At 42.2% G+C, this 25,110-nt stretch overlaps 1 protein-coding gene and 1 long non-coding RNA gene across 6 annotated transcripts in view; both read right to left on the reverse strand.

Annotated features, from left to right (window-relative positions):
- Positions 1-3,914: 3,914 nt before the first annotated feature.
- On the reverse strand, positions 3,915-13,196 carry LOC116552360. The gene is made up of 2 exons (XR_004269348.1): positions 7,783-13,196; positions 3,915-6,219 (listed from the first exon to the last, which is right to left on the reverse strand). It is a non-coding gene; the product is annotated as an uncharacterized LOC116552360 (long non-coding RNA).
- Positions 13,197-13,813: 617 nt separating this feature from the next.
- Positions 13,814-25,110, reverse strand: part of OTULIN (OTU deubiquitinase with linear linkage specificity) — a 31,411-nt gene continuing 20,114 nt past the window's right edge. For all 5 annotated transcript variants that reach the window (XM_032279077.1, XM_032279078.1, XM_032279080.1 and 2 more), the window contains 3 exons: positions 20,708-20,833; positions 18,019-18,288; positions 13,814-15,132 (listed from right to left, as the gene is read on the reverse strand). In XM_032279077.1, coding sequence (XP_032134968.1) covers positions 14,938-15,132; positions 18,019-18,288; positions 20,708-20,833 — 591 coding nt within the window. In that variant the 3' untranslated portion in view covers positions 13,814-14,937. The remainder of the gene's footprint in view (positions 15,133-18,018; positions 18,289-20,707; positions 20,834-25,110) is intronic.

Genomic DNA, 25,110 nt, shown 5'->3' on the forward strand with positions numbered 1-25,110 from the left:
TGTGTGTGTGTGTGTGTGTGTGTGTGTGTGTGTGTGTGTGTGTGTGTTGCAAACTAGCAAGTATTTATAGTGTTGTAATTACATTTCCTTGAGAAATATTTTCTTGTATTTAAAACCTTTCTACTTCAGTGACTCTCTTAGCACAACAGTGCCCAGGACAGCATGTGCTGGTTGGTACCAGCTCTGCAGGTGAGCTAACTTCTAAAATTACGATGACGTCTTCATCAAACCACTGCACAGTCCGGGAAAAGGGGTCCTTTATGTTCTAAGTTCTGCTCCCTGCCTTTTTGGAACCAAAATTGCAATGAAGTTTTAGGAAAGGTTTTGAAAAACGCAGTGTTGAGATGTCTGCATTGCACGTTCAGCCAGTTCAAGGCCAGCAGCTCGTGCCTGCATTCTGTAGACAGCGCCCTCACGAGCACAGCCCTCTGACAGCTCTCGTATAAAGCACTCGAACCGTAGGAAAGCATGTTTTTGAGCAACGTGTTGGGTAACCACTCGGGATACTCCTCTGTGTGGTTATTTTGAATCTATTTCTGTCACTGAAGCAGCAAAAAACATCATGTGACTCATCAACTGCTCTAAACCACACATAAAACAGGATGTAGAGAAAAATCTGAATAAAAATGTAAAAGGGCCTGTTGCCTAAAGCAAAATGTCTAAAATCAAGCAAATGTTCAAAATGAGAGAAATTACATTGTGCAATCAAAATTACCCAAACTCCACTCAGAAGTCAGAAAAGTCACAAATACATAGTATACTACTGATCTCAAAAGGGAAAAATGAGATGGTGAGACCTTAAGACTATTTTCTTCTCAAGAGGGGACATCAAATCTATTAACTTGCAACTTTCTGCTAGGAAGAGCATCAAAGGTGGGCCTCCTAAATCATTTTTGAGAAATCTTTGTCAAGTCCAAGTGGTTCCAGGAGAATTATAGCCAGTATCTTTTAAAATATTTCATTTAGTGATAATGTTTTTCTCTGCTTCATTTTGCAATCAACCAGGGTCTCTAAAAGACGGCATAAGATATATGCACTTTTACAGATGGCTGTCAGCTACACATAGATTCAGCCAGTGTTTTTTATATAGTACCTGTTTTTAAGTTAGGTTATGTAACTTGAATTGCACTTTACTAACAAGACTTGACATTAGCATATACAATATGTTTATGTAAACAAAAGCACACAAGAACTAGGCACCCTTTCTCTCTCCAAGACTCTGAGTGGTTTCCTAAGGTTAAATAAGAGGAGAGAAAGGGACAGACCAGCTAAAAATGGTTGTACCACTCACTACAACCTCGTGGAAATTCTTACTATAAGACTTAGGGTCAATGTTCCCTATGAATGAGCCAGGATAAGAAATGGCACCTTTGGAGTTGGGGAACATCACAACCAGGTAGATGCTGGTTCCCTGAAGTTGGGGCCGTGAACATCTGGGGACCCACTGTTTGAATAAACCAGCTACTGAAAGCTACGTTCACCCTTGCGTAACAAAGGGACAGGGTATGCAGCAACACCAATCACCCAGCACCCCACAGCATTAGCCATGTCACCTTGCAGCAGGCCCCTCACCCCAGTGCTGCCACATCCACAAGCCTCGCAGTACAAAATGTGCTGCTCCTTGGATTCAACGAGATATTCTGGTTGCTTAATGACATATTGATCAGGAACTAGCTAAAGCTAGTAGGACCAAGGAGCTAGTTGAAGGGCTTCGGGAAAGTGGACAGAGCCACATCCGCGATTCTATTCCTTGCCGACACTGATTCATTTAAGGAGTGTATTCAAAAATACACTCCTTTTTGTTCTGGGAGCCTTGGCTTCCATGTCACTCACACTTCTTGGCCTCACCTCGCTCATCTGTCCAATGGAGGCTTGAGCCATTATTGCTAAGGCCCCTTCCTGGTCTAACATTCTGTGTATGGTCTAGGATTTAGAACATGGTATGAGATGCTACAATGGAAGCATAAAATTACCTCAGTCTTCATTTCGGATCTGAACATTAATAGTGATCCAGATTTTTCATTTTTTTTTTAACAAAACAAAGTGTGCTTGGAGTCATTCCTCTACATGCGCTGTGGCTGCCAGCTCAGGTTTTTCAGTTTCACATCAAAACTGTGGGTATAATTTAAACTATTGAAACCAATCACATTAAAATGTTTAGCTGGGCACAGTGGTGTACATCTGTAGTCCCAGCTACTGGGGAGGCTGAGGCAGGAGGATCGCTTGAGCATAGGAGTTGGAATCCAGTCTGAGCAACAGAGCAAAACCCCGTCTATAAAATACAAATATTTGTGTAGTTTTTGATTAAAATTGACCATGGAGGTCAGTATAAAATATGTCGCATTTAAGGAACTGCTGTTTATGTATCTAACAGATGAAGTTTTTTGCATTGGTAAGAGCATTTATATATACTTTGTTTCAGGGTTTATGGATTTGTATTCACATATTGTCAAATAGGTTTCATACTCTAATTTTACTTTAAGTAAAGCTTAAACACTTGGCATACAACTGAGATTGCTTTTAGTTTCTTGGTTTTTTAATTCTAACCATGCATCTGTTTACTCGCTGCAAAGTTACTTGGTTTCCCAATCCTGATTACAGTTTCCCTTTTTATCAAATTTACCTGAGAAATTAACATTTTGCCCTTTGCTGTGGTTGCTAAAACTGCTAACCACTGAGAAATTTCTCTAAACGCCATCTTACTTAAATATAACCGATTTCTTCGGATTTTATTGTTTAAAATTACTTTTACTTCCCATAACTTGAGTAATACTGAAAATATTCTCTGAACCCTCTCCAATTTCTCTACATGCCTTCTCAAATGAGAATGCCAAAATGAGGCAAGTGTTTGGTGAGTCTGAGAAGAATCTCCTACCCATGTGTAAGAGATTCTTCTTCTTTTTCTTAGTCTTTATGGGAAAAGCAACAGTCTTTTCTTTTTTTTCTTTTTTGTGAAACAGTCTCACCCTGTCACCACGCTGGAGTGCAGTGGCGCGATCTCAGCTCACTGCAACCTCTGCCCCGCAGGTTCAAGCTATTCTCCTGCCTCAGCCTCCTGAGTAGCTGGGACTACCGGTGGGTACCACCACAACCAGCTAATTTTTGTATTTTTAATAGAGACAGGGTTTCACTGTGTTGGCCAGGATGGTCTCAATCTTCCAACCTCGTGATCCGCCCACCTTGGCCTCCCAAAGTGCTGGGATTACAGGGATGAGCCACCGTGCCTGGCCAGCATCCCTCTTTTCTTAAAGCATCACTTTTTAATCTCAAAGATGGCTCTAATTTTTTTAGCTCCTCATAAGACATTGTAAAAAGTGTTTCATTACATACCTGTAGTCAGTAAGATTCTAGACATTCTATAGACTAGCTAGGGATTGCCTATTTCCTTCCTTACTGTTCTTTTGTTAAAATTCCAGATCTCAGTCCTATCTCCACTGTGCATCCCTCTTATTGCCCCTAATACCAACCATGTTTTTGAACTCTTCAGAGGTTAGCTGCCCGCCACAGTGCATGGGCTATGCCATGGCCTCAGGCCTAGCTACCCTGTCAGGGTGTGTTCAGTTCCTGGTTGCCCTAAAGATTGTGCAGGCCTCAGCATCATTCACTGTCCCTGTGGGGAGTGGTACTGTTAATACCACAAGGGGCAAATCTATACCCACCCCCATGCTTTCCCCTGACATCTCCGTCTAGAGGAGGCACATTTACCTCCCACATGGACACCTCCTCCACAATCCCCACCCGCCAGTGGAGTCCCACCCACTGCCATCAGTCCTGCCTCCTGATATCTCTGCCTTCCACGCCTTCCTCTTTATCCTCTGTAATCTCACTGGCTTAGCTCAGGGGAAAATCATGGTGAATTTCTCAAATATTGTGGAGAAAACCATGCCTCCTTCTAAGCTGTTTTTTGAGGTTTCTGACACTATTAAAGGCAATGCTAAGGTGCAGAGAAGGTTGGCATTGCTTATATTTGTAATTCTGCTCCCAACAAGCTCCAGGTTTTTTACCTGGACAATATAAGAGCAAATACCATGCTGATTACCCAGTTCGATACACTGGGCTTTGAACAAAAGGGAAAAATACATCAGGAACTGTGAGTCCTCATTCTGTCTCCTGCTCATTAGCTGTGACTCAGGCAAGCGACTAGATGCCTCTGGATCAGCCTCCTCTCCTCTAGAACAAGATCTTTTCTACACGGTTCTAATCTTTTGCGACATCAGGATTTGCAGAGTGACCAATGGCAGTCCAAGAAGGCGGAGGTGCCGTGTCTGCTTAAGCTTCCAAGCCACATGGCAGTGCTTTGGCCAACAAATCAAAGCACATTACTGTGGTCCGCTTTCAACAAGGAAAAATGACTAGAGACTAGAGCTTTTATGAAACGAAACAACTGCTTATCTCAGGTTCAGAGACCCTTGATTCCAAAGACCAAAATAGAATTAACAAATGCAATCATTATTTCCAAACTTTAGACTATACACCTCAAAGTCTTACCGGGTCTTTCATCTGTCATCTGATACACAGTAAAAGCTCTCTTGGTCTAAAGGACATGGCTGAGGAGAACAGCCTGTATCTCCACTGTCCCTGGCACCATCCAGGCAGATGCTTGCAGTCCACATGTAGTCTGAGGTAAAGAGCGTTTCCTTCATCATGCCAGCAAGGTCACATCCTAATCTCACTCGGTTCTTGTCTTTCTCCCAATGCCAGCCTGCCCAATACTATTTAATTCCATGCTCTTCAGAAAAGTATACAAATGGCTGGCAGGCCCACTTCCACCTTCACTGGGAATCCAGTCCTCATGCACCCAGGTTCCCTAATCTGGGCCTATTTCCAGCTCCAAATACAGTGGTGATGCCCAAGTCTGTTCTTCTAGCCCTAACTTGTTCCCAAGCTTCGGACCAGTCACTGGGTATTTCCAGTCACCTCCCAACATCTGCTAGGGTCCCAGAGGGGCCGTGGCCTTCAACCCATCCCTGCACACTTTCTCTGGTATCTCCCATCTAGAGCAGTCACAGGGGGACCCACCCAGAAACCCACTCCATGTCCTACTCCTCTTAGTCAAGTCTCTAAGTTCTGTCAGTGCTGTCTCCTTTTCCTCTTCAGTCCCAACAGCTTGGCTCAGGGGGTCCTGCTCACCTTGGGCTTGGATGTTACCGAAACCTCCCTCCAGAACCATCTCCCTTTGCCAGGCTCAAGTATTCCCCTGGGCTATGATGGAAATGACATCTCCTGGAGTTCTGCAGCACGCAACCCACACATCCACTCCCAGCAGCCTGGGATGGTTCTAGAAACCCTGGCCTGATGAATGCCTTGCTTTGCCCGGCAGGTCCTTCCTCACTCTAGGCACTGGGCTACTGCAGGACCAGCCTGACACTTACCACGGGTGGGCACCAGGTTACACCTGGGCTATGTGTAGAAAATAAGAATGCAGCCAGAGGACAACACTCACACCAAAGAGAAGGTGGCCACACAAAACAGGGACTTCTGATAGCTCCCGGCCTCCTGCTGCAGGAATTGAACTCCCTGACTCTGTCATCCCTCAAAACAAGGAGGGCAAAAAAGGACTAAGAGTAGATATTTTAAAAGATTTTATAGAGATGGTTTCTTTGCACAGAGCTACACTGGTCCCACTCCTCCTGGGCTAGCGGGGTATAACATTCAAAAGCTTGAAATGGGGTCCTCAGTCCTGGGAACTCCATGGGCTGGTGTCTGACCCACCCACCAAATCTAATAGAAGGGCACTGGGGCTGACTGGTATATCCTGCGTTTGACAGGGCAGGGGGTGCCAAAGTCTTTCCCTTGGCCCAGACCCTGGCTACACAGATCAACAGGCCTGTCTTAAGGTCATCTTAAGGCCTATCCCACAGGGCCACCTAGCAGGGTGCACAGGGCCCAGGAGAAAGAAGCTGGAGCTATCACTGGCTTCCTAAGAGCTGCAAAGGAGGAAGTGGTGGTCGGAGGCAACAGCATTAGCACATCCCAGGAGCTGCCTTGGTCAAGGCACCTGGGAAGACCCTGAGCCAGGGACAAGAGGTGGAAAGACAGAGGGGGCCTCAAAGATTCCTGAAAGTACCCCGTGAGAGAGTAAGAATGAAACCCTGGCTGAGTCCAAGAAGTGTACCGGCTTAGGACAATTCCTATGGAGGGTTGAGATCTCTGTGCCCTCCCTACCTTAGCTCCCTCCTCCTGTTCTAACTCTGTAGGGCCAGACAAGGCAGTGAGCAACTGTCACAGCTTTTACTCTCACACAGATGCGGCATTCCAATTTCTGAGTTAGGAAAGCATTTGGTGACATAAGAGGACTATAAAAGGTCTATCACCCCAGAACACTCAAAAAGGTGATGGGCCGTCCTGAGTTGTTCACCAGTGGTAGGAGAAGGCCTCTGGTTGAATGCATCTTAAACAGCGAAAGACAAAAATAGTTGTTTTGTGATTCCATCCCTGGAGTTATGCCAGTTCTGCTCACCAGTGACAAATGCACAAAAGCTCTGTGAATGGTAGGGAGGGCTAGAGAGGGGAGGGCTGGGGAGGGTGGGCACAGGTGGAGGTACAGATGGGGGGGTGGGCACAGGGGGAAGTGCAGATGGGGAGGCTGGGCACAGGGGATGTGGATGGGGAGGACTATAGACGGTGGGCATAGGGTAGGGGTTAGGATGGGGAGGGCTGTGCCTCAGCTGGCTACCCCTACATCCCCAAGCTTGGAACCATACCTGGCCCCAGAGCTGGCACTATTTGGTGAATGGATGCAGGCACGACAGCCCTCCCTCCCATGACCTTTTGGTCTTCAGTGCTCTCTTCTTGTCCCTGAAGAAGGCCAAGCCCTTTATGAACTAAGAAACTCTGCGTGAGTTATTTTTACCTGCAACCAAAGGGCCCGACATGGAATTCCTAACACCCCTTGGTCTGCCTTCCCTTCCTGCTGCTCCCACCCTACATCTATCTCTCTTCTGTGAAATTGAGAGAGAAAACTCAAAAGTGGCTGCAAAAGACATGAACAGATGGCTCCCAGGAAAGGACCTGAAAATGATTTACATAAATGAAAACATGCTCAGCCTTTCGCAAGTAAAAAAAAAAAAAAAGCAAATCAGACTTCCAATAACCAGCTCAGAAAAGATCAAAATGTTTGATAAAGCCAGTACTGGAAGGGCCTAAGGAAACATACTTGTACTCTCCAATGGGACAGTACATCAATGGTACTGAGGGAATGTAGTCTCTTCCCAGGTCCACAAGGGGGCCTAATTTCAAAGGCAAGAACTTCCCGGCGCCATGCCTCTCGCCCCACCGTCTCCATCCCGAGGTTAGAGGTCTTCGTTAAAACTTTGGCACTCGCATGTCGGAAAGAATCAAAGAAATCAATTACTCCAGCAGAAGTTTAAAGGAACTCTTCACAGGCCCAGAAAACCTGAAGGGGGCGGGAATTCCTCCCAGGTTAATGTCCCTGTCCCCAACATCCAGGCAGACTCCATGTCTGGATCCCCTTCCATAATATTGTGGAAGCTTCTCTCTCTCATTTTTTCTCTCTCCTTTTTCTTTTTCTCTGCCTAAATAAATCACTTTCTGCAAAATTCTTTGGAGTCCCATATTTACTTAATTGCTCACCATGTCCGGCATGGTCCCCTCTCCCATTCTTGGGTGACAGAGACCAAGAGCCTGGAAGTACACCACCCACCGGGGAGCGAGCTGAGCCTCCCCTGGGTCCCAGTATCAGTACCACTTAAGAGGACAACTTGGTAAGACATTTCAAGCACACACTCAACTAGGGAGAGATTAATGTCAGAGGCAAAGAACATGAACAGGCAACCAAGCCCAGACAAAAGGCAAGGGCAGGAGTGGGGAGGTGGGGCAGAAAATTCAGAGGAGCTGCAGAAAGATCATGTCCAGAAGGTTTCAGGCAAAACCAAAGTGGTAAATAGGAGCATATTGTATAAACAATAATGCAGCTGGTGTTCTTTATTTAATGGTTGTAAAGGGCTTCCATAAGACCCACAACCTGCATCCCTGTTTTTCTCTCCACTTCCTTGAGTGGGAAAAAGAGGTAGAAAAGGAAATTCAAGAAACACCATCCACAGAGTTAAGCAGAGCACCATAACTCAGACAGGTAGAGGGAGTAAGTACATTTCCGACACTGAAAAAGTGTATCAATACAAGTGAGTGGGCCAGTGGAGGAGAAAAGTGGTATGTTGTTCACCATGGGAAGGTCTTTCTGCTGCACATGACCAATGTAGCACTGCTCTCTAATGGATGCCCAGTACCTACCCAGTGGTTCTTCGGAAGCCCAGATCCATTTTGCAAGACTCCCAGACTCAGCAGTTATTTGACAAACAGGAAGGCAGATCTCTGCTGACTCAAACTTCATTCTCTATCCCCAAGATGACTCTGAAAGTCTAGTCTTCCCTCATCTTCAGATGATTAACTTCTTTCAATGACAGCCTGATTCATAAGCAGTTTGTTGAAGTTCTTGCTATCATATTGCTGGGTACATTTCCAGCAGTGTAAATGGTTCATAAAGAAATGTCCTGCACACAGCAGACCTCTTCGCAGCAAACACACAGCAACACTGGGTCAGAATTGGGGCTGCAGCCCTGCTTTGCAGGTCTGGGGGATCTTCCCCCATAAGTGCTAGCACCTCACTGAATCCACACCACCACCAGGACAGACTATGTGTGGTAAAGATGAAGAAACAGAATTTAGGGAGGTTCAGGAAGTGCCTAAGCTCACCCTTTTAGTGGGCAGTGGAAATGCTGCTGAATCCAGACCCAAGCTGGTAACTATGCACCTAATTTGGTTGGTAAGGTTAGGGGCACTTAGTGTGGGCTAAGCACTGTGCTAACTGCTTCATCTCATCTAACTCTCAGCACTGCCCAATACTGCCTCCCCAAACTCCTGATTCCCCTGCTTACAATGGGCAGGGGCCGAGAATCAGCCATGTGGACATCATAGGTCTGCCTTGCCGGTGCCAGACAGTTAAAGCCCACTGCAATACCACAATCTGCCAAAGTCCTCAAAGGCAAGCATTTGACCACAGCAACACAGCCAGGCTTCTGAGTTGTATTTTGTAAGTTTATTTTTAGTTATTTATTTTTACAGTCCTCAGCAGCAGGGTTTGCTAAAGTGAATCAACAGCAAAGCCCCCAAGTCGGTTCAGCTTCTGACAGTGAAGACAAGAAACTCAACAAGTAGCAGAGGAAACTCTGCCCCAGGAGCCAGGCATCCGACCGCATTTGCAGGTGGGAACCAAGGACCCAAACTGCCCAGAGCCCCAGGGGCATGTTTCAATTTCAGAGCAGGCGAAATTTCTGACACATGCTAAACATCTTACGGTGTAAACAGAGGAGATGCTGCTAAACAAGCCAAGATGAACACTGCCAGGTTCACATAGTGTGCTGCTCCGCTGGTCTCCATTCACAATGGCTTATGCACAGAAGAAAAACACCATCACCACTGGCAGAAGTTCTAAAATTGGGTTGTTATCCTCTCCGAATTCATAATACAAAAAGTTAGAAGTTGCTAAAATGCAAGCAACAATACCAACATATTTTTATAAAAACAACGGAAATGAGAAAGCTTATTAAATACATTCATTTTGACTTTGTTCCCTTATCAAAATATTCAGAAGTAACCAATGTTGCTGTGGATTGCTACGATTCTTATAAGGGGTACGTTTTAGCACCATTTATGTGAAAACAGTCAAGGCATTTTTCAATATGTAAATGAAAGCTCCTGAAATTAAGTATAAAATATGATTTTGAAGTTCAGAATTAGGCTCAAGCATTTCTGCTTACTAGAACTGCCAAGTCCACTGTCAAGACTGCGGACATTTTAAGCCCTGTGTCCCTCCCTTGTACTGATCCATGTTTCAGCAGTTTCATTTCTGACCCAAACTTATACCAAACAAATCAATGAGATTAATTGAGAAAACACAGCATCCTCCTCCATTAATGCCACTGAATGCTATTAAAAAACATTCAGAATGCTTAAACAAACTGGTGGCCATGAGGTCTACGACCAGACATACATCATAAATGATGTATTAATATAACATTTCAATACAATTAATATATATGTGTTTCTAGATTTAATAACCACTCTATATATTTCCATTATACATACTAAAACCCATTCCACCATTCCCGGTAATAGATTTCAATATACCCTGAAAAAATACAATACATGGGGTCAGGCACGGTGGCTCATGCCTGTAATCTCAGCACTTTGGGAGGCCAAAGCAGGCGGATCACCTGAGGCCAGGAACTCGAGACTAGCCTGGCTAACATGGTGAAACCCTGTCTCTACTAAAAATATAAAAATTAGCTGAGAGTGGTAGTGCATACCTGTAATCCCAGCGATTCAGAAGGCTGAGGCAAGAGAACTACGTGAACCAGGAGGCAAAATTTGCAGTGAGCTGAGATTGCACCACTGCACTCCAGCCTGGGTGACAGAGCAAGACCCTTTTTCAAAAAATACATAATACAATACATGGGGCACTTCGCCTCCACCCTCCCAGAATACTGCTGGGTTCCAAGCTGTGAGGGCACATGCACATAAAGAAAGGTGTGCTGTGACTGCAGACTAACACACATGCACACACATGCACGCGCGCACACACACACACACACACAACCCTCCTGGTCATGGGCAAGCGCGACTCACCCCTATTGCTGGTGACTTACAGGAAAAGCTAGAGGTGGTAGGCTGTCAAACCAATTTAGTTTTGCTCCTTTTCATGGCTTCAAGTTATAAACTGAATTACAAAAACATTAATAATCAGCTGCCAGTCTTTCCTCACACATTCACTAAACCACTGTTCTGTTCAACGTGGCACTGGCTCCCTGGTCTTTCCATCCTCTTAGATAATGTCACAAATGAGATTTCCCAAGACAGTTAAACATTAAAGAATATACTTCTGTTAAATAAGGAACTTAAATTTTAGAAATAGGAATTTGTAAAACATATACAGGTAAGGCCTTCCATTCATTCAGATTCTTATTCTTCTATAATTTAAGCACAGGAGGTCTGTCTAGCATCTGTGGTTTTGTTCTTGAATGGCATTTTAACATTTATTCTAGAATTAGTTCCATCTTCTTCAGTTCACTTCTTACAGGTCCTTGGACTATTTTTAAATTACTTGGTAGTGTGTCTTGCCTTTGCCAAACTATTTGGTAATTCTATGTATTTCACATATATTTCACATTCACTTCGCACACACTGAGGGCTTTCTTTTTAAGTACTCACAGATCTTATAGAAAGGCATTTCTTTTTTCTGCATGTCTACAAATAAGATTCCGCAATGGTTTATGCTTCTGACTTTTAAAGGGGAGTACCTACCAAGTACTACTTAAGAAAAAGAGATAAGAAAATGATCCAACTGTACTTTCGTATCCAAAAAAGACACAACCAAGAAGTCTATGTAAGTCCTACGTAAACACCGAGATGGTAGGAGTGTTATATCATTAAAGGTGATACAGCACTTCACAGCCTCTCACTTGAAGATCTTCAGAAAGTAGACTAATCCTTAAGTAAAATAGCACATTGCGGGGAGAGGGAGGACATGATGAATAACAACATAGGATGAATAGCAACAACAAAGACCAAGTACATAAAAACTCACAAATGCTTTTCCCAACAGAGGTGTTACCAATTCATGTGGCTTAAGATTTTACCTGATAAGCTCCAAAAGTGGTGGGGAAAAAAAAAGATACCAAGGCAATGTCTGTTCCCCTTAAACAAAGAAAATCTTATCAGACACTAACTGAATATAAAATCGAGTAAGAAAAAGTGCAAATGGCTATATAAAGAAAAAAGGATTCATCCTGTTCCATGCATTGAAAACATTTTCATATACTCGGTATTCTAAGGAAGAGGAACTGCAAACACTTTCGATCAAATCCAGGCCTGAATCATCAGTTAGAGACCATGTATTACTGGCTTCTTGTTCTCCAATGTAACCGTCATTGTTCCTTGTGGATGAGCAACAGATGTATATGCACAAGGAGCTCAGGATGTAAGGAGGGGAATCTGAAAATGTTCTAGAAAAGCAATTTAATTCCATGAAGCATAATACAGGGAAATTATTTTATGTTTAAATTCACCTTAAATGAGCTCACAGGTGTAAAAGTCATGCCTCCTTAAGATGGAGATAACTTTTCTGCCAATACATAGGGTCCACAACTCCTAAACTCTTGCAAGAAACTCTGGGATAGAAAGTTAAGCATAGTATAGTTCCTACTACATTCCTTTATTCTAGAACACTTTATCATTTTGAAGATTACTCTAAGTGGAACATCCTACTGAATTCATTTGATCTCCATTTAACTTCTAACCTGCTGATGTCATCTGACCAGCTCAATACCAAGAATGAGAAATGGAACTAAGATTCCGGGCAACTGAAGTTGCATATTGCAATAAAAAATTTTTATTTTTAAAGTTGATCAATCATTTCTATTCCCTGAAGTACTATTTCTTTGATAGCTTTCCTTCTCTGACGCCATGATCCCACTAAACCTAAACAAGAGTTTCACAGATTCTGACAAGGGCGTCAGACAGAAAGCAACATAAAAGAAACACATCCTTTTGCCCAGAAATCCAACTGAAGTTCACTAAATTGAGAACATTTTCAAAATGCAAGGATAGGTGACTATTATTAACATGAGTATTATTAAAATTCAATGACATATATGAACTAATGGTCAGATTTAATGTACCTGAAGGGCACAGATCCCTGCTGCTATGTATATATGATATAAATGTTTCCAGTTGTGCCTTAAAAAATATCAGAAATGAATGGTAAGCATTTTCTGTTGTGCAATCCCATATACTACAATGAAAAATCAAAGCCAATAAGAAGTCATTATTACTTTAATTTGGCTTCTAGGTACCTTCTTATTCAAGGCACAGTTGCATTTCACAGTGAAAAACACAAAGCCTCTCCAATGTATTCATATACATTCAGAGCAGAATTTGATTTCAACACTCTAATCAATAAACATTTAGCAAAATGTGGTGAATATTACTGATGAGGTAATGGGAGAATGCTAAAGTAACAGTCTGAATAGTTTTGTGCATCCTGAGTTTTCTTAACTAAAGAAACTGAATTACAAAATTCAGTTTCTTTAATTAAAAACAAAATTTACATTTTCAAAAAAGGTTTGCCTCAAAAAGAATTGCTTCTAAACTATATTAAATTGGACCAAATAAAGATTTTAATTATTGGCCGGGCGCAGTGGCTCAAGCCTGTAATCCCAGCACTTTGGGAGGCCGAGGCGGGTGGATCACGAGGTCAAGAGATCGAGACCATCCTGGTCAACATGGTGAAACCCCATCTCTACTAAAAATACAAAAAATTAGCTGGGCATGGTGGCACGTGCCTGTAATCCCAGCTACTCAGGAGGCTGAGGCAGGAGAATTGCCTGAACTCAGTAGGCGGAGGTTGCAGTGAGCCGAGATCGCGCCATTGCACCCCAGCCTGGGTAACAAGAGTGAAACTCCGTCTCAAAAAAAAAAAAAAGATTTTAATTATTATAAAACAAAGCTCAGTACTTCAGGGAAACACCACCTCCACAAATGTTGAGCCAATTCAGGGGCTGCCAGTAGAATCCTATTGTCTCTGGTTCATGTGAACACTATCTGCAGTCCACACCCCCTGAGGCCAATTCAGGCCATAAGGCAGACCATGCTCAGCAGAGTTGCCCCTTCACCACCCCAGTCACCACCCTTAGCCTGACTGGGAAGATGATGGTTCACAGAGAGGAAGGCTGCCTCCCTCAGGCTTCCCAAAACCAATCAAGGGCATAGGCGGCTCAGCCACACTTTTGCACTCATATTTCTACATGCTTCTGCTTAAATGTACTCGTGGAAAATCTTAGATGGTTTGCTGTCACTCATCCCCTGCCCCAGATGGGTTACACAGATCTGGCAATGGACACACCCTCCAACACAGCATGAAAAGAGCACAGGAAAACCTGGGTCCAGCTCAGCCCTACCTCAAAGTAATTTGGCCTTGGTTTCCTCCTTTGAAAACAAGTGGATAGAAACTGTCTGGCTATAAAATCATGAATCTATGGAAGTGAAGAATAATTAAAGTTTCCAACACTAAAGCACACAGGCAAGTAGTGTCTGTCCACACTGATGGGGCACCACCTGCACCAAGCCCCGGACTCCAGTGCACTGGAGGCATCAGACACCTGTCACAATCACAAGGAGGAAGAAGTTCTAGGTTCCCTCACCACTCCCTCCTATGGCTCCTCCAGTCTTCAAAAATGCCTTGAAATAACCCACTTTTGGACCCAATTCTTAATCTGCTGCAAGACAATCTTCTTAAAATAGCCTTAATTAAGATGTAAGTCTAAACCATTGCTCTTCCCTCCATAAGAAGATGAGATTACCAGAGGTTGTCATGACTATGCCAGTAACAGATCCATCTCAGAATTATGCCACTTAAAGCAGACTGTTAGAGGCCCCCTTAGTGCAGTGGGCAGCACATCCATCTCATGATCTGAAGGTCCTGAGTTAAAGCAGACTGTATAGGGAGAGCTACAGAAAACATTACTACTAGAGAGGGGAAAAATACTGTCTTAAAAAAATTAGAAGCCAGTGTACCATTATAGAGAGTTTTGATTTGAAATATAAAGAACATATTCCTCTCCAAAACTTAGTTTCCTCTGATACAAAAGTATTTGCCTTCTGGAAAAGATATAGTTTGCACTGTCCAACAGGTGTGCTCTGAAGGCCCCCACTGAAATATATTGCATCATAGATGAGGGGAAAGACTTATTAATTTCTCTTATCAAAAGCTAATCATCTTCAGGACATCCTGTCCAACTTGGTTCCCAGGGGCCCAAGGGTTCTCAGAGATTGTTCTTAGAGACCTCTCAGGCCGGCAGCCCAAGCCCAGGAGCCACCTATGCATCTTAGCCACATCACCAGGCTGTCAGGAGCATGCGTCTCTCACAGACTGGTCTCCTCACACACTCTGACAGGGATGTTATAGTGGCGATCGTCCTCAGCAATGAGCGTTACCACTGGCCAGTCCTTGGGTGGGTCGGTAGGGTAGACTGTGATGAACTCCTCCGTGTTGTACTTGGAGAGCCGGTACACCTGGATTGTGTGGCGCACAGCATAGGCAAGAAGGAACATTTCAACCTGGGAAGAAAACAGCAAACGGGTATTCTGAGGAAGATCACACTGAAAGATGTGGCTTAACGCCATGTTCCATCCATTATCCCACAACGCACAGCAAAGGTGAAGCCACAGCCTTTCTTTCCTCCCCCTATGGGCCCAGCCCCAATCCTTTTCTATTTAAAAGAAAAGGGAAGATAACCAAGAATGAATCATATGTCTGTTAAGGGACCTGTACCCAGGATAAAGAACTCTCACAACAATTAACAAAACAAAAAAACAAATAACCAGCTTAAAAATTAAGCAAAAGATCTGAACAGACACCTCTCTCCAAAGAAGATATACAACTGACCAACAAAGCACATGACAAGATGCTCAACACTGTAGGTCATTACAGAAATGCAAATCCAAACTACAACGAAAGACAGTACTTCACACCCACTAGAATGATTATAACCAAAAAGATGATAATGGGGAGTGACTGCTTTATGAATACAGGATTTTCTTTGGGGATGACATGTTTTAGGACTTCATATAGGAGGTGGTCACTGTCAGTGTACTAAATGTCAATGAGACGTATACTTTAAAATGGTTAATTTTATGTTATGTGAACTTCACCCCAATTTAAAAAAAAAAAAAAAAAACGGAAGTGTTGGTGAAGATATGGTAAACGGGACACTGCTACATTGCTGGTGGGGATGTAAAATAGTGCAGCTGCTTTGCAAACAGTTTGGTAGTTCCTCAAAATGTTAAAGAATTATCAAATGACCCAGCAATTCCACTCCTAGGTGTATACCCAAGAGAACTGAAAATATATGTTCACATAAAAAAAATTATACATGTATGTTCATAGCAGGGTTATTAGGGTTATTCACAGAACTAAAAAGTAGAAACAATCCAAATACCCATCAAACTGATGAACAGATGAGTAAAATGTGATCCATCCATACAATAGGATATTACTTATCAATAAAAAGGAATGAAGTACTAATACATGGCGCAATATGGATAAATCTTAACAAACAGTATGCTAAACCAAATAAGCCATAAACAAAAGACCACATATGTTATTATTCCATTCATATGAAATGTCCAGAATAGGCAACTCCATTGAGACAGAAATTAGATTAGCAGCTGCCTAGGGTTAGAGTAAAAAGAAAGTGATTACTAATGGGTATGGGGTTTCTTTCTGGGGTGACAAAATGGTCTAAAATTAGACTGTAATGATGGTTGCAAAACTTTTTAAAAGAGTAAACTTTATGGTATATGTAATTATATTTCAAAAAAGAAATGGAAAATTTCTTTTTTTTTTTTTTTTTGTGACGGAGTTTCGCTCTTGTTACCCAGGCTGGAGTGCAATGGCGCGATCTCGGCTCACCGCAACCTCCACCTCCCGGGTTCAGGCAATTCTCCTGCCTCAGCCTCCTGAGTAGCTGGGATTACAGGCACGTGCCACCATGCCCAGCTAATTTTTTGTATTTTTAGTAGAGATGGGGTTTCACCATGTTGACCAGGATGGTCTCGATCTCTTGACCTCGTGATCCACCCGCCTCGGCCTCCCAAAGTGCTGGGATTACAGGCTTGAGCCACCGCGCCTGGCCCGGAAAATTTCTTATTAAAAAACAAAAAAGAATGTACTTACCATCACAGCGGACCTTACAGGGTCTCAGAAAAGACTAACTTTAATCTAATATACAAACCATCCCCTACAAGCATTTTTATTGCATGGTACTTGCTATGTTTTGAGATGAAAGTACCACATTATGACTACAGATAATTTTCAAAATAACCATCATCAGCCCTGCCTGACCCAGCAGTGACCATTAGTCTCCACTCCTTCCTACACACCTAGGAATAACAGAAAAGACTTCACACTCCAGGACAGCTCAGAATGGAACCTAACTCAGCTCTCTAATCCTTGCAGTATCTGTCCTGGCACTTGGGCCTTTTTAGAAAAAAGCAGGCACAAGAGTCAATTATGCAAGTAAGAGGGTGGCACTTTGATGAACAGCTTAATGCTACTTTAGTGGTTGGCTATTCCACTAAAAAAAAAAGCCTCATTAAGACTTTTTAGGGAAATGAACACATCAAAGATAGCTCAGATAGCACGAGGTGTGGTGACTCAACTATATTGGCTTTAGAGACAGTACTGCACTCAGTTTCTGTGTAAAACTCCACATTTAACATATCTGTAAAAGATCCAAGAGCAGGCTGGACTCTACTAGCTAAGGTGACTCCATTTCTTTTTAATGCAGCTACAGCTGCCAAGATTCAACAACACCCTTCAAACGGCTCTTCCAAGAACATCGTTTATTTGTAGCCTCCCAGAGCCAAGAGTACTAATCCCATCCACCACTCTGAAGAATAAGGCCCAGGTCGAGATAACAGTGGTGACTAAAAAGTACATTCCACAATTCTTTGGTACTCCTCACTCGAAACAGTGGAGCCAAATTTCCCTCCTCTTGAGAGTGGAATGCATTAAGTAACATGTTTCTAAAAAGAAGAATACAGTGTAGCAGTGTGTGGCTTCCTGGAATAGGGCATAAAAGGCATTGTGGCTTCTTTCTTGCTCTCTGCTTAGATCACCCTGAGAAGCCGGCTGCCATGCTGTAAGGACACTCAAGCAGCCCCCTGGAGGCCTATGTGTGAGGAACTGAACCCTCCTACTAAGTACCAGTAAGGAACTGAAGCGTCCTGCCCACAGCCACATGAATAAACAACACTGGAAGAAGATCCTCCAGCCCCAGTCAAGCCTTCAGATGACTGCAGCACCAAACATACAACTGCAACCTCATGAGATCCTGAGCCAGAACCATCCCTGAATTTCTGACCTATAAAAACTGTGACATCAAGTTTGATCAGTAAAGCTGCTATATTTTGGGGTAGTACATGCTCAAAAGCACAACTCACCTGTTCAAGACCACCAGTGTGTCCCACCTGGTTTAGGTGGTTCCTCAGCAGCTGTCCTGGGTCATTCGATGTGTCCCGAGCAAACAGAAGCACAGAGAAAAATGGTACTTCCTTTCCTTTCTCTTTATCATTATATAGTTCAATGGCTCTGTTTAGCATTAGAAATTTTACAGCTTCATAGAGGCTATATTCCTCCTCTTCATTTGTGAATAGTTCATCACAAGCTATTTGTCTTGCTTCAGCAGTTCTCATTTCAGCCAAGCCTGCCCACTACAATAAGAAAGTTATGTAATAATTACAATTTTTTGTTCTAAAAATCCCTGGTATAGTATCATACTATAAATTGAGAACAAAATTATTTTAAAAGGCAACCATGGTCATTTACCAATGCTTACAACATTCAGGTTTTCAGATTTAAAACGGTACACTTTATACCACACAAACTCCTTATTCAGCTTTTCCTCCCATTAATTTGAAAGAAAAATACAATGCAGGAAGAAGCACTAAGGCCATGGAAATTTTGACTCCCTTAACTTCGCAGGCAATGAGACTGAACCAGCCTTCAGAGATACTTATGGAAGAGCTAACATACATGTGTGAGGCCTGTGTGTAAAGCTGTGAGGGGCAGCTACAATTACAAGGGGCTTACAGGAGAATTAACACCAGAAACACAAAGCCAACCCTCCAAAATGGAAGAGAGGTAGGGAAGAGTGTATGGGCTCCTGAATATTAATTTACTAAGCTTATCCCTCTAACTTCGAAAATACATATGAACTTCAAATGAATAAATCCATTCAGGAAACTCTTACTGATTCCTGATTAAGAATAAAGTAATGTGTTAGGTATTCAGTGAATATAGGCAAACTCTTTAAAAAAGAAAACCTATAAATGTATGTGCTTTTAAGTTACAGTGAATGAGAATAAGATGCCAACATAAATGCCATTCCCTATGAATAAACAATAACCAGTGCCCCTCTCAAATGCCATTATGGATTTTAAATCCAAGAGTGAATTTTAATGGTAATGACTGCATAGAATTCTCTGTAATATTTGGGCTGAAAGCTGGAACACATTTGTCTTTATCTCATATTTTCCAGACTAGACCAAGCTGGCAGTCACAAACATGGCTCTAGAGTCAGTCAGGATAGAATCAGGGCTTCACCACAGAGCAGCTGGTGGCTTTTGCAAGGCATTTAACTGAGCTCCTGGCCTTAGTTTCCTCATCTAAAAAACAGGGATGCACAGCAACACCACCTTCATAGTTGTGAGAATTAAACAACACGTGAAATTTTAGTGTGGAGCCTAGCACAGAAGTGTTAGTAATGCTGGCTCAGATTATTAATGGGTAATTTTAATCTTAGTATAAATTGGCATCACTCAAGCATTCCCAAATATGAGGGTCTAATTATAGTAGAAACACCTAATAAAGAAGAAATAGCAATTTCACAAGACCTTAAAAAAAATGAAAACAAAATGTGACCTGTGGTTGCGCTGAAGAACCCTCTCATCTCATTTACTCCCACAGGGCTAGAGCCCTGGCCTCAACCTTCCACTAACCCAAGGACTGGGGAACACAAAATTCTGCGTTCTAGTCCAACAGGTAACAAGAATGGAATTCCCCTCTTCCCTTCTCCTGCTCCCATTTCTTTATAGTAAAAGAAAGATAAAACTACTGGACTTCCTTTGACAGTTTATTTTCAGTAAACATTTCTTATCTTTGTAAGCAAAAACTAGGTTCCAAGAAGTCAGGGCCCTCAGTTCACTAATTCAGTAAAGCACTGAATGAACACCCTGTGCCAGGCCTGCTGCTAAGCACAGGGTGTCAAGGAATGCACAGGACAGTCTCTCATGGAGCTAAAAGTCCAATGGGAGCAGCAGACCATATGTGAGTAAAGAAATCACTGCCTGAAGTACCTGAAGTGCATGCTAGGAAGGACCTTGAAAGTCCATGTTTGACCCCCTCTCTACCTGATTGCTCTCCACTGACAGCCTGATGTAAGTGACAGGCTCTCAACTCAGGGTTCTTGGTGAGAAGGGCTCCAAGCTGCTCAATGCAAGCAAGCTAGGGGTCATGTAAGCCAGTATGCAGGCAGGACACCCCACCCAGAGGTGACAGTGGAAAGCCACAGAAAGGTAGAATTTTAAACACCGAATCAATAGGAATCAGCAGACCAAGTTCTCCCTACAATTCTGTTTCAGAAAGAAATCTCAGGACAGTTTTCTAAAGACAAGTTACTAAATCTACTAACTGGTAAATCATTGAGGAAGAAAATAAGTCTGATAAATATGGGTAGAATCTTAAAACATGAGCATAATAGGAAAGAATTCAATAAATGTGAATTACTATGACCGATATTAGTACAGCAAATAGGAACCGAACTATATTCTTGAAACGTAAATATGACTTGGAACAGAGACTATATTTGTTAAGATTTCCTTTTAAGAAAGTTAAATACTTCATTATTTGATACCCTAGCACCTGGCATCTGCTCTAAGAATATATAATGTTGGTACTTCCCATTTTACCAAAGCCCTCGTGGGAAGAGTTTGAGTTCATTTAAAACCATTTTGCCTAAAAATCAGCCACGAGCATTTGAAAATCCACTGAGTGAAGACCAAAATTGGTCTTCTGAGGCAAGCAGGAATGACAGCTTCACTCTAATCAGACAGGACACTACAGGTTCCAAACCTTCTTCCTCAGCAGAGTAAGGGACTCTTTAATTTTATCAACCAGGTCCTCGTTCTTCCCATCAAATTTCAGTCCAAGTTTCCATTGCCTGATCCAGTTGTATTTGCTTATAAGTTTTTCTGGTAACTAGAACACCAAGAAACAAAGAGATAAAGAGGTATTAACATTCCAAGAAATCCACCACATGCTCCAAGCTGTAAGAAACCACAAAGTCTATGAAACCTACCTTTGTTTCCAGAATTAATCCTGCAAATCTGTCATGTGGGTTTAGGATGGAGGACCTAAATCCACAAGTCAGGAACTTAGAAAGTACCACCCTGAGGAGGGCTGCTGGAGTGAAACGATGCTTTTGGTTGAGATGCCAAAGCACAGTCTGTCTTGCAGGACTCCAACCATGGCCAGGACATTCCACAGCAGTTGTACAGATGAGCTAAGGCCATGCCCACAGCACGTCCTCACACCAACCACCTTAAGGCTCAGGGCTCACTGCAGCCTCTCAACCACCACCTACACATGGCTCAGGACAGTGCTTCTGAGCATGTGAGAAGGTCCAGGGTGAAATCAAACCTGCTCCTTACCCAGTAAGAAAAATAAAATCTAGTTTCTGGTACTTCAAAAAATCTACCAAAAAAGAGGTAGAAAAAGACCTTTTTGTTAAATAATGTTAACACGTGTACTCAAAGTTCTACCATTCGGAGAAATTATGTCTAGTTTAACTGTCTAATTGATATATTGAGATAAAACACAACTGAAAATCAGAGGCAGGAGTTAAGGGAGCTGTGATCACTTAGTTCAGGAAAGAAATGACAGCTGAACTCCTACAATGTTGGTTTCCCTTTTTTTATTCCTGGAGTATTTGTTATTTTGTTTCCTCCTAGTTATCAGCAGAATCTGCATTTGAAAGGCAGGCTGAGACCCAATCTGACTGATGACAGCACAGGAAGTGAGACTCTTCCAACAGTCCTGGTGTGTCAGGAGAAAAATCATAGAATTGGTCTGGGCATAGGTGTATCACTTTGCTGCTATAAAATTTACAGAGGAAAAAAAAATTCACCTCCAAGCCAACAGATCATTAAAGAAAAATTAAATCCTATAATTCCTATGAGGAAACTGACCTTGTTTAGCAGTTTTTAATACAGTTTTGCCAGTCCAGGCAACATAGCAAGACCCCCTATCTATAAAAAAAAATTTTTTTAATTCCCTGGGCACAGTGGCATGTGCCTGTATTCCCAGCTACTCAGGAGGCTGGAGCTGGAAGATCACTTGAGCCCAGGAGTGTGAGGTTACAGTTAGCTATGACTACACTATTGTACTTTAGCCTGAGCAACAGAGCAAGACTCCATTTCTTAAAAAAAGTAATTTAAAAAAATACTTTATATAGCAAGAAGGAAATGAATAAAAATAAATACATAAAATAAAATAAATACAGTTTTAAATGAGGCTGTATCTTCCGTTCTACTGAATGTAAGACTAAAAGACCCTTTCATGAATAGTAGTTCTGGTTGTACCTTCTCAACCTATAGCAATCATGTGAAACTAAGGTGGTTTCTACAAAACATAGAACCACAAATGGAATGTAAATTACTTTTCACTGTGACCACAGTGATGGCAAATTATATCACTCACTAAGGTGGGGGGGAGGACTTCTCCTCTTCATCTTATTAGAATAACAAATGACCACCCATCTAAGAGCTGCACCAGCCCACTCCGTGCCCACACTGCCCTGCATTTCAGCAACATGTGGCAGCTGCGGCAAAACCCTCAATTTAGTCTCTCAGATTTATCACAAGAACCTCACATGCCCTCAAGTGGCAACAAGCTAAAATTACAACTGGGCACAAAGAACTACAAATGAACAGAAAATACTAGCTACACAGATGTGAGGTGGGAAAGGAAGTGAAGGGAAGCCCAGAAGACTAGCTGAGTATCTGGAGACAGTATACAGTTATCTAAAAAGTGGTGCAGTACTCAACTGAATTACTCAGGAGACCCTGAAGACCCCACTACACAGAGAGAAACAACTGTTTCTTATTCCTTTCACACATTGGTCAAACAATTCAGGGTTGTATGCTTCCAGGAAATGCAGAAATCCTTAAGACAATTTTTAAAAACCAAGCATGAAAAAAAGAAGCCATCAGAAAGGAATGAAGTCAAATTTATTCAGAGGAAAAAAGTGAATACAACTTTAAATGCTTTCAAAGGTCACAGCACATGGAATACATGTGAATAGCCTTCATTTTCCACTAAGCACAAACTGGAAAACTGGACTTCCATTAGAATAAAGAAAAGTTAAGCAAGAAACCAGATTTAAATAAGAAATAGTGATTGGAAATATTCAAGAATAAAGTAGGTAATTAGCTTAGGTGTCATTTCGTTTGTGACTGAACTATAAGACGGCCTGTTTTCTCTAGTAAATGCCTGTAATTCTTGATACCACAACAGACAGCAAATAACAAAAATGTGTCATCCCCAAAACTAACTCACAAAAAAATCTGATATATAGTCTATCCCACTCTAAGCAAACACTGTCATAGTCTAACCAGTTGAGAGACATTATAAAATGTAGCAAACTTGGAAACCAAAGGACTCCTGCTCTAAAGGACGCCCCCTCTCAGGAACCAAAGTGTTGTCCCACATTTTTTAGCCAGGCTAAGCCATCTCCATAGTTGGAGTGAGGGTCAGATGATCTGGCTGCAGCCAAACACAGAGACTGGGATCTGGACAGAAATAGGAACAACAAACGGGAAGCCCAGGCAGGATGACAGGAGGTGAGGGGCAGCCAAACTGTCAGAGCGGCAATAAGGACAAAGCTCCGCCTCACAGGCAGGGAACAGAGCAAGGCCAGCAAAGCTAGGCACCAGCAGAAAGGAAGCCCGGGTCCCCTTCACTGAGCACAGATTAAGGGAAGAGTCACTCACTCCAGCTTTTCCAGTTACCTTTAATACCCTAAAACGAAATGATGTTCTAAAAGACAGAGAAGACAGCAAAATGCCACAGAGAACACCTCTCAATCTGCAAAAAGAAGCAGATAAAGCTAGCTAAAGTTTCCACCCTGATTTCCTTCAGTCACACTGCAAGAAACACTCACTTGCTCAACAAAGCCCTTGTCACAGTGGACCTTCCAAGGGAAGGGTGGGGCATGAGTGGCAAAGTGAGAACAGGAACGGAAAGGCATCCACAGGAGGACCTGCAGGACACCTGAGAGATTTGCACAACCAGACTAAGCTCATGGGTTCCTTTCTTCCTTCCTTCACTGGCCCCTCAGACACAAAAGCATGTGCTGAATTTGAATTTGTCATCCAATCATGTCTCAGACATGATACCACAAAATGAACTGGGTGAAGGAAGTTTTCAAACTATGTTAAATTGCTAAGGGCTGGAACAGCAAAACAAGGACAAGTCCTCTAGCTGCATGACAGCAAGGAAAGAACAAAGTAATTCTTCAGTTGACATTTAGACCCAAAGTTTAATAAACATAAATACCAAACCTACACGCAGGTACACTGTGTTTTCTCTCTTTGACAGAGGCCTCCTGGCATTCAATAAAAATTAAATAACAAAAACCAAACCACAGGGACCAAGTAATTAAATTATGCTCCCAGAAAAATGTAATAGCTGATACACATAGAAAAGAAACTGAAAATAACACTTAAGAATTTTTAAACTATTTTCACAGTACTCAAATTAAGTCGGAAAAACCACCTAAAAACCCTATCACTCACCCATGCAACATACTCTAACAGTGATAAGAGTTTGAATGCAATCTGCCCAGACTATTTTTAATATGGCAGATGTTATTCAAATACATCTTGCTAGAAAAAAAAAAAAAAAAAAAAAGGGCGGGGGGGACACTGTACTTTACTTTTTTTAAGCAATTTTATATGTTTAATTAATTACTTAGGACACTGTTTACACCAGATTCTCAGAAAGTATAAAAATGCAAGTTTAGTATCAAGTAAGTCCATAAATCTAAACAGTTCCTTAAAGGCAAAGCCTCAAAAGTAAAACTTTGCTAAAATTGAGGAGGATATTATGTCACAATCTAGAAATATAGATTTCTAGATTACAGTTGTCAGGCACAGCCTCCTGAGTACCTAAGGCTACAAGCACACACCACCACAGTCTAGAAATTGCGACATATTTAGCTACAGTTGTCAAGCACAGAAGTTAAAACAAAGCAAAGCAAAACAGTGAAATCATTGTTTGCTTCTCTAGCTGGGTCTTATATCCAATCATAGGAATGCTTTTGCCAACTGACAAACAATTCTGAAGTATTTTACTAATAAATGTCATCATTTACAAAAGAAAAAACAGCCTAGTATATCCATTTCTCTTGCCTCTATATGAAAGAAATAAGCTAATACTGAAAAATCTGTTTAAGATGGTATACATCTTTGCTTGGA

This window comes from Sapajus apella, unplaced genomic scaffold, assembly GCF_009761245.1.
Source record: "Sapajus apella isolate SASKATOON/1434 unplaced genomic scaffold, GSC_monkey_1.0 scaffold11, whole genome shotgun sequence".
Classification (NCBI taxonomy): domain Eukaryota; kingdom Metazoa; phylum Chordata; class Mammalia; order Primates; family Cebidae; genus Sapajus; species Sapajus apella.